General features: G+C 35.8%; 1 protein-coding gene across 1 annotated transcript in view; it reads right to left on the bottom strand.

The window, feature by feature from the left end:
* Nucleotides 1–9,910, bottom strand: part of si:dkey-11f4.7 (piezo-type mechanosensitive ion channel component 2) — an 82,095-nt gene that overhangs the window by 1,166 nt on the left and 71,019 nt on the right. Inside the window, exons 45-51 of the mRNA XM_053624742.1 lie at nucleotides 9,048–9,195; nucleotides 8,663–8,851; nucleotides 7,807–7,899; nucleotides 3,321–3,490; nucleotides 2,860–2,976; nucleotides 2,339–2,418; nucleotides 434–653 (exon numbers count right to left, since the gene is read on the bottom strand). Of these exons, the coding sequence (XP_053480717.1) occupies nucleotides 434–653; nucleotides 2,339–2,418; nucleotides 2,860–2,976; nucleotides 3,321–3,490; nucleotides 7,807–7,899; nucleotides 8,663–8,851; nucleotides 9,048–9,195 (1,017 nt within the window). The remainder of the gene's footprint in view (nucleotides 1–433; nucleotides 654–2,338; nucleotides 2,419–2,859; nucleotides 2,977–3,320; nucleotides 3,491–7,806; nucleotides 7,900–8,662; nucleotides 8,852–9,047; nucleotides 9,196–9,910) is intronic.

Below are 9,910 nucleotides of genomic sequence, written 5' to 3'. Positions count from 1 at the left end.
AGGTACACATTCTGTGCCTACTGCACATACTGTACTTTGTATATATACATTAGTGTATATGTGTGTATATATATATATATATATATATATATATATATATATATATATATATATACATATACACACACACACACACACACACACACATATACTCATATACTACATTATATTTAATCAGCTTGACTTGGAAATAATCAAAACCATCATTGGTAAATACACTTTAAAAAAAGGAGAAGATAGAAACAAAAGGTATATAAAGTATATATTTTTAAAAAGCACACACTAGACATCAAAGCAATAAAAACATAAGATTTTTAAAAAAGAGCAGACACAAAAGTTGGCTCAAAGATCTTTTTATCATGAATCATAATTACTAACATGTAATATACAGTACATAGCTATTGTGCTAAGAAAAAGTGAACAGCATTCTTACCCATATCCAGCTAAGAATCCCAGGCTGGATGGACTGACTTTATCATTGAAGACTACTATTTCAATGTTCTGGCATCTGGTTATTCGATGATCTGGACTGCACTCCTCCACCACCCACCAGTAAGGCCCACGTCCCTCTGTGCTACTATTGGCTTGTTTCAGTTTGATGGACAGGGGATAGAAGAAGACCAAATGATGGTCATCTGCGCGATCAGAATGTTCTGTGAAGTAGTTTTGTATAGCTGTAGGTCATTATTGTATGCATTTGCCAATAATATGTTATACAATACAATATTATCAGCATGGTGACTTAAGGCTACCAACACCACTATTGCATGCATCTAAGCTAAGTAGCTAGTGAGGAAGTAAACAGCTGTCAGTTAGTGTTTTAGAAATTACAGTGTCTCCAGAGAGTATTCAACCCCCCTCCCCCCAACCCCATGATTATTTCTCAAAATATCAAAATTAATGATATCAGATAAGGATTACTGTAGATTGACTCTCTACAGAAATTAAATTAAATTAAAGTGTTTAGATGTCCTCAGATTAAAAAAAAAAACAAAAACAAAACTAAAATCTGCTTAATTTGTAAGTATTCACCCCCTCAGTGTGAATTGTTATTTTGCACAGATTTGAGTTGCCTATGATATGTCTCTAAAAGCACATTTTGATTGTTAGGGTTTTTTTTCATTCATCAATGCAAATTTTCTCTGACTCTGCTGAATTTAATAGAGAATTTTGGTGGACAGTAATATTCAGGCCATGCCACAGATTGGATTCAAAATCTGGGCTTTGAATCAGCCTTTCCAAAATGTACACTATCTTTTTTTCCCCAAGCCATTGCTTATTCCTTATTCCCATAATTTTTGCCCTGTGCTTTGGCTCAGTGTCCTGTTGGAACATATATTTTCACCTGGAATAGGTCCTCCTCAACAACCCATGGTATTATTGAGGTCAGCACATGTTCTCTTATTTCAGTGTTATAGCTTTCTCTGAGAACTGCCCTTCTTGCCCGAGCACTCAGTTTGGCATGATATGCGTAGTGTCTGGGTTGTGCCATATATTTTCCACTTTGGTGTAATGGATTTCTGTTACGCTCCCGCCGGCAGATGGCGCTGCGGCGTCGAAGCGCAAAGACTGCTGCAGAGCGCGCGTGCACGAGACTCTTATATATGGACACGCGCGGTTCGTTTGTTTTGATTTACTCCCTGTTTAAGCATTGGTTGTTTGTCGAGGGTGTGTCTTAAGTTAATCCAGGTGTCCATGTTTTAGTTTGATTGTGTTAGGTATTTAAACCCCTCGTGTGGCTGCGCACTTCGCTCAGTATTTATGTTAGTCATGTTGTATGAGTATGTGAATATTGAATACGTTACATATGTTAAAGCGGTCTTGTTTTCATGTCCTGTTTGAGTTCCTTGCTTCATATCCAGTGTTCAAGTAAAGCCCGTCTAGACCGCGTTACCTGTGTGTATTCGGCTAAGTGACAATAAAGACTTTGATCTGCACCTGGTTCTGCTCAAGTCCCGTTTCGTAACAATTTCACAGTGCTTCTGAGAAGATTCAAAGCTTTGCTGATGTTTTAATAACCTTCTCTATCTTTTTTCCTCCTAACAACTTGTAGAAAATATATTTATTGTGCAACCAAACAATTTAGACCGACTTTCTATTTTTGAAATAATAAATCTAAGGACATCCTGTGTGTGTATGTGTGTGTGTGGGGGTGTGTGTGTGTGTGTGTGTGTGTGTGATCATCATGGTCAAACTGAACTGATTCCCAAAGTATATGCTGCTATAGTTACTTTACTGTTAAAATTAGAGGTAAACATGCAGTCAGTATAGTTTAAACAATTACTGTTATACTATGCTTACTATTGCCTATTATTTATAAGAACATCATTTGACTTGCCAACATTAAGTCGATGTGCCATTTTTGCTTCTGGTCCTGAAGGTCCTCTGATATATTTCGGCATCAAGTTTTCAATGATCCTGAAATTAATCACAAGGAGAATAACAAAATTAACATTTGCATGTTAAAGTTTGGAAAATACCAAAGAACACAAATAATCCTGATTTCACTCAAGTAGTTTTTATGAACATACGTATATTTATATATCTTCTGCATATATATCTGCACAGACTTGAAGCTTATATATAGATTCCTTCATTTCCGTATTAAGTGTTCAAATCAAAGAAAGACTTGAAAAATGCAGTCAGCAGAAATGGCAGTCTCTTTTTAGGTCATTTGTTACTTGCCCAGTTAGGCGATGGGCACATTGAGTACAGCTTGGACTATAGTTTACAGTATATGGCACCAAACTCAGAATTATTTTCTGAGTGAAGAAAGAATAAAGGAGAGAGGAATAGACAAGAATAAAGTAAAGAGTAATGTAAAAAAACAGGGATAGAATTATGTGTGTAAATACTTACACTGGCTTGGTGTGTGTCCCTTTGAGCATTTGCACAATGTTCTCTTGCAGCTCTTTGTCCTTATACTTCACAGTGTGTTCACCTATCGTCTCTGCATTCATTGAAATGGATACATTTCTGCCGATAACACAAAAAATGTTAGTGATATCTGGTGGTGTCACGATTGAGATTTGTGTGTGTGTGTGTGTGTGTGTGTGTGTGTGTGTGTGTGGACATGGATTAATATCTTGGTAGGAAGTAGGGGCATAAGGATAGGAATGTCTGACAATTTTGACATTGCCTGGTCCCAACAAGGAATATGGCTTTTTTTTATTTATACAAAAACAGCAGCTTTTATTTCCTTTCAGTTACCAAGGCTACAGTTAGGGTTAGATTTAGGTGTAGGTATAGCACTTATTAGCTACATTAATTATTATGTCAGTGGAAGATCCTCACAAGGATAGTAAGACAAAGGTTTGTACCTCAGTAAGGTCCAGCGGATGGTAATGTAAATATGTGAAGAATTGCTGAGTTCCTGGATCATAGCTTCATGGCTAGCTGGGCTGATGCTCCACAGCAAGCTGGCATCACTTTTAACCTTTGCTATTACTATGTCTTCTGCCATGTAGTTTACTATGAACTGCATGGCAGACTGGTTGAGGTTAGAAAGAGTAAAGAGAAAAAAAGATGTGAAACAGAGTAATCAAATAAGGAATTTGTCTTACATGTAATACCTCATTTTCTCAGCTTAGTTCCTCAAAGCTTCAAAATGGTATCACTAAGAAAGTATAAATTAATCATTTCCTTTGGACAACACTGAGTCCAGGAGTCGCTTGTTGCAATCTTGTTGTTTTCTCAACATGCTGAGAAAATTTTGAACCCTTAAGGGTTGTTTGGTTATCCCTCTGGGGAAATCCTTAAATACACTATGTAAAAACTTACAAATAAATAATACATTTTCCTAAAAAAAATTATTTTCCCTATCCAAAAGAGTTCCCTTCTAGTCAGCTAAGAAGCAAATGCAGTATATAGACACTGCACTGGGATTTATGTTACAGTTGGGCTAATAAATTAATATACCCTGTGCAGAATCTGCAAAATGTTAATAATAAAAAAAATAAAAAATAAATACAAAAATTAATTAATTAATTAATTAATTAATAATAATAATAATAATAATAATAATAATAATAATAATAAGCTAATTTTGTTAAAATTAAATGTAGTTTTTTTTTATTTAATAGTGCCCTAAATAAGCTATTTCACATAACAGATGTTTACATATATTCCACAAAACAAAATAATGACTGAATTTACAAATGAACCAGTTCAAAAGTTTGCATACCCTTGATTCAAATACTGTGAGTCATTACCTGGATGATCAACGACTGCTTTTATGTTTTGTGATAGTTGTTCATGAGTCCTTTGTTTGTCCTGAGCAGTTAAACTGTCCACTGTTCTTCAGAAAAATCCTCCAGGTCCTGCACATTCTTTGGTTTTTGAGCATATTCTGCATATTTGAGCCCTTTACAACAGTGGTTATATGATGCTTGTTTCAGGTCCTTCCACAACATTTCTATTGGATTAAGTTTAGGACTTTGACTTGGCCATTCCAAAACATTAACTTTATTTTTCTTTACCCATCCTTTGGTAGAATGACGTGTGTTTAGGGTCGTTGTATTGCTGCATGACCCACTTTCTCTTGAGACTCAGTTCATGGACAGATATCCTGAAATTTCCTTTAAAATTTGCTGGTATGATTCAAAATTCATTGTTCCATCAATGATGGCAAGCCTTCCTGGCCCAGATGCAGCAAAACAGGCCAAACCATGACACTACCACCACCATGTTTCTCGGATGGGATAAGGTTCTTGTGCTGGAATGCAGTGTTTTCCTTTCTCATAACCCTTCTTTTTTAAACCAATAATTAGGGCCCGAGCACCACTGGTGCGAAGCCCTATTGGATCTGCTCCGTTTATTATTATTATTATTATTATTATTATTATTATTATTATATTAATCTTCTTTTCCGAAATGAATCGCATTTTAGAGGGCCTAAACAAAACCCGAAAACTCACGAAACTTTGCAGACGCGTCAGAACCGGTCAAAATTTACATGTGATAGGGGTTCCAGAATTGAGTGTGGCAAAATGGCTCAATAGTGCCACCTACAAAATTTCACAGCTGTTCGCCTCGCGCTACGTTTCACCTACATGTACGCAATTCAGTAAGCATGCATAAGATGCCAATACGTACAAAAACTTCTCTTGAACCCCTGCCCTAAACTCAACAGGAAGTCAGCCATTTTGATTTTTCTCTTAAATTTTTGCTGTGTTTTTTGCGATTTCCAGGCCTCGTACTTTAATAAACTCCTTCTAGTGCTTTGATTAGATCGGCATCATATTTTATCAGTCTCATCTAAAGGCATAGCTGATGATAAATTGTGAAGCTTCTGAGTTTTCGCTGCACGGCGTGGGTGTGGCGGTCTCACAAATTTCAATGTTTCGCCATGAAAAAGTAAGTTGTTATAACTCAAACATAGAAAATCTAATCTGCTCTAAACTTCACATGCTTCATAAAAGTCCCGACCTGAAGACATCTACATGCCAAGATTCAGTATTAGTCATAGCACCACCTGCCGGCAACAGGAAATGATACATTTTACATCGTGATACACTCCTAACAACATGTAAGTGCTAAAAAGTGCTAAAACAATGGAATGGCATTCCCCTGGCAGAGCAGTCCCCATGTGCACCTGGGTGTGAGGGCCCGTTCATCGCTGCTTGCAGCTTTAATTCTACTTTGTTCTCATCAATCCACAAAATATTGTACCAAAAGCCTTGTGGCTTGTCCATGTGATCTTTAGCAAACTGCAGATGGGCACCATGTTCTTTTTGGAGAGCAGTCACATTCTCCTTGCAACTCTGCCATGCACACCATTGTTGGTCAGTGTTCTCCTGATGGTGGGCTCATGAACATTAACATTAGCCAATGTGACAGAGGCCTTTAGTTGCTTAGAAGTTACCCTGGGTTCCTCTGTGACCTCATGGACTACTACACGTCTTGCTCCTGGAGTGATCTTTTTTCGTCAAACGCTCCTGGGGAGGGCAACAATGTCTTAAATTTCCTCCATTTGTACACAATCTGTCTGACTCTGTCCAAACTCTTTAGAGATGGTTTTGTAACCTTTTCCAGCCTGATGATCATCAACAAACCAAGGTCCTCAGAAATCTCCATTGTTCGTGCCATGATACACTTCCATAAACATGTGTTGTGAAGATCAGACTTTGATAGATCTCTGTCCTTTAAATAAAACAGGGTGCTCACTCGCACCTGATTATCATCCCATTGATTGAAAACACCTGAAAATATCTGCTAATCCTAGGTTCACATACTTTTGCCACTCACAGATATGTAGTTTTGGATCATTTCCCTCAACAAATAAATGACCAAGTATAATATTTTCACCTCAATTGTTCAAATAAGTTTATTTGTCTACTTTTAGTGTGAAAATCTGATGATGTTTTAGGTCATACTGTATTTATGCAGATATATAGAAAATTCTAAAGGGTTCACAAACTTGCAAGCACCACTGTATGTAATCAACTGTTATGTGAAATAATTGATTTAGGGCAGTACAAAATAAAAAACCATATTTAAAAAAAATATTAACATTTTGCAGCTTCTGCAAGGGGTATGTAAATTTATGAGCACAACTGTAAGTACTGACCATGGGCCTAATTAGGTCACTGGTAGACTAGGAATTATTTAAATATTTTTTTTAGTATACAGGGGCATCAGCTGGACTGTTAATCATCCGGGGCTGAGCTCAGATTTTTCTCCATCAAAAAAACGTTTTAAAACGTACTGCTAAATAGACATGTAATACATGTTTCCATGTATTATTCTTCTTGGATTTCTTGGCTAATTGCTTAAAAAATGTTAAAATTGGACAAAAAGTTGGATTTATCATAAAACTTGCCTCTGGAGTTATCACTGTTTACAGAACTACCAGACTGATAAAACATAAAACTTTTTGGCCATCTAACTAGGCTAGTTTGGTGTCGCTAGCCAAGAGGAGGCACAACTAATCTATCATTGTATGGGTTTAGCTGATATTGTGCCATGCAGAGTGCATTATCTGTCCTTATGCCCTGTTCATGCTCTGTTCATATCATGTTCAAAACTTAGAACTCAAACTCAACTAAATATACATATAAATAAATAATAAAACATTGGTGTATATCCATTTTTTACCTCACATTAACTGACTGTGTGAGCTAGCGTTTGGCAGAACTGAGACCTGTCAACCAATAACACATGAGAATTTCCAGGTGTTTTCCTGTAAACTCTGTCTGATTTGTCTCGCCTCCATTCACTGAAGATAAAATACAGTACAACACTCTGATCACTGAAGGTACAAAATTACAACACTGCTGTCTTCTTTTACGTTCAGTTACGTAGTGGCAAACCGCTCCAAATGGGGAATTATTCGGGGCGATAGAAAAAATCTTTGGGGCTACAGCCCTGAATGCCCAGGCCGTGTTACACCCCTGTTAGTATCACTGCAGTAGCCTAACAATATTTTGTTGTACTATAGCACATTTCAAAAACTAAAACTATTTGTGTTTTTTTTATTCTGAAAGATGAACACAACTGCTATCTCTGTGGTACCTGGAGAACCTGGAGAAGTCCATAAGTGACAACATGTGAAAGCTTCTGATACTGTAACTTACATGAACACATCTAAGAAATGCACATTTACTGTTGCCACATAAATTTCTTTATATAATTTAAAGTTCTGACAAACAAGAACCCAATGAACTCTTGTACATTTCCTTGCCAAAAGCCAAATCTGCTGTCTGATATCAAGCTCAAAGAAAATGACTAAATTACTAAAATTATGATAAGCATACTATATAACTATATAAGCATACATAACAGCTATGTTATGTTTAGTCAGTTTACCGGGTAAGTAGCATAAACATTTTTCATCTTTTGGTATGCAGCTTCAGAAAATGGCACTAGATTCTGTTCTTGGGCACTCATGGTAAACAAAGGCTGAAACACAAGAAAACACAGACAAAAATGAAATAAGCAAAGGCTTCAGTAATGTACCTTTGAAAAGAATTTTTACTGCATGGTGTTGCTATAGTGTAACAATTTCTTTATATACATTTTTTTGATAGGCAATAATACAAAACTATTTTCCTGTGCAACCAGAAAAAGGGGGCTTTGACATAACAAAAGAGTGTCATGTCAGATGACCAGGAAGTGATGTTTGGGCATCCTCTGAGGGCTCTCAAAATTTGATTAAGTCTTCGATATTTCGGCAAAACTACTTACAGGAAAAAAATTAAACACTATTTGAGATAAGTTAACATAAATTTTTTGTCAATTAAACAAGTTTTGTGTATTTTGTTAAATGGCAAAATGTAATTGTTGCCATATGGCAACAACATGCAATAATGGAAACGTAAAATATTCACCCAAAACATGTTTGGATGAAATTTTTGTATGTATTTTGATTGAGTAAATCCATCCTCATATTTTTTGCAACTGTAATTCCTTTCTAGAAGATATAACTTTTACATGCTTACTAGGTGGCAAAAAAAAAAAAAAAACTTGCCAATTTATAGTCTGGAAAATGAAGTAATTTGAATTGAAATATCATACATTTTGTGGGGTTTTTTTTTTTTAACATTATGATAATTTCCACCTTTGCACATGGTTGCCATATGGCAACATTTTGCCAACTACCTTTTATTGATGCAAATTATGTTTTTCATGCATTAGAGGGTTAAAACAATGCCAAATCACCAACCTCGTATCCTGATATGCTAAGTTGGATGGAAACATCTAATGGTTGATTGGTTACTCCAGCCACTGATTTGACCAGGGACATGAAGAGAAGAGGAAACCAGACAATGCAGATAAGGGAAAAAATGATCACACCACCCATACCATATTTCACCACTTTGCTTTTTTTCTGTCCAGGAACATGAGGATATTTCTATAGGGATAGACAGAGGGAAATATTGATCAACAATACACAAAGGGTGTATCTTTAAATATATGTCTATCTGACTTCTCTGATCATAAAGATGATGGTTTACTTGCAATTCTGGCATTAAATAATTATATAGTCATTGGGCATTTGTGTTCTTAAGAATTAAAGATACAGTGCAGTTGTATAAAATTTGTTCTACCTTCTCAGACTCCCTCCAGCACCTGAGAATGAATATGTTGGCATAAATGTCCTCCACACAAATCCAACTAGATAAGCTGAGAGTGGTATCTGTCCATACCCAGTCCATCACAGCCCGCAGTTCAGTCAAAAAAGGAACCATTCGGAAGCTGTGAGGAAAAAAAAAAAGAGGCAGATAAGAACAAAGATAAAGAGACATAAATTAGAAATGGTAAAAGAGAATGTACAGTATGTATGTACATTTTGAAATGTCTCAGTGCCAACCATTAAGTTAGAGAGTAACTGCTCAATGATTAGTGTGAAAAATAGAATTTACAAGAGATTTAAATGGAGCTGAAAAAAATTCACAACATAACTGTGCAGCCCATGTTTTTTGTTTGTTTGTTTTGTATTGTTTTATTGGTTAATTATTATTTATTTGTTTATTTATTTATTTTGCAAATAGCAAATTGTAATTATGTCTGGTTTGGCCAATCAAATAAGAAGTACTATTCAGGATGTCCCGGGCAGCTCTTGTGCATGTACATTTTAACAACAGGTATCAGTCAGTCAATGTGCAAAAATGCCTGTGTAGCGAGCATGCTTGGTGGTCAGTCAAAAAGTTAATGTAGTTGACTTGAATTTTTATGCAAGAAATGTAAAAACTAGAAAATTATCAGCCAAAAATTTTCACTTATGGTTTATGCATTATGAATATTTTGTGGCAGGATAAATTCATATTTTACATCAACATTCAACCACATTTGAAAATGTATTCAATTAGTTGCATACATTTTGCTGCTGGATCTAAAATGGAAGTGTTATGATTCTGTTAAAAAAAAACAACACTGTTACTGTTAAGTGTCACGAATCGTGACGGAGCAG

This window comes from Ictalurus furcatus, chromosome 5 (assembly GCF_023375685.1).
Source record: "Ictalurus furcatus strain D&B chromosome 5, Billie_1.0, whole genome shotgun sequence".
Classification (NCBI taxonomy): domain Eukaryota; kingdom Metazoa; phylum Chordata; class Actinopteri; order Siluriformes; family Ictaluridae; genus Ictalurus; species Ictalurus furcatus.
This window is presented reverse-complemented; position numbering and strand designations above follow the sequence as displayed.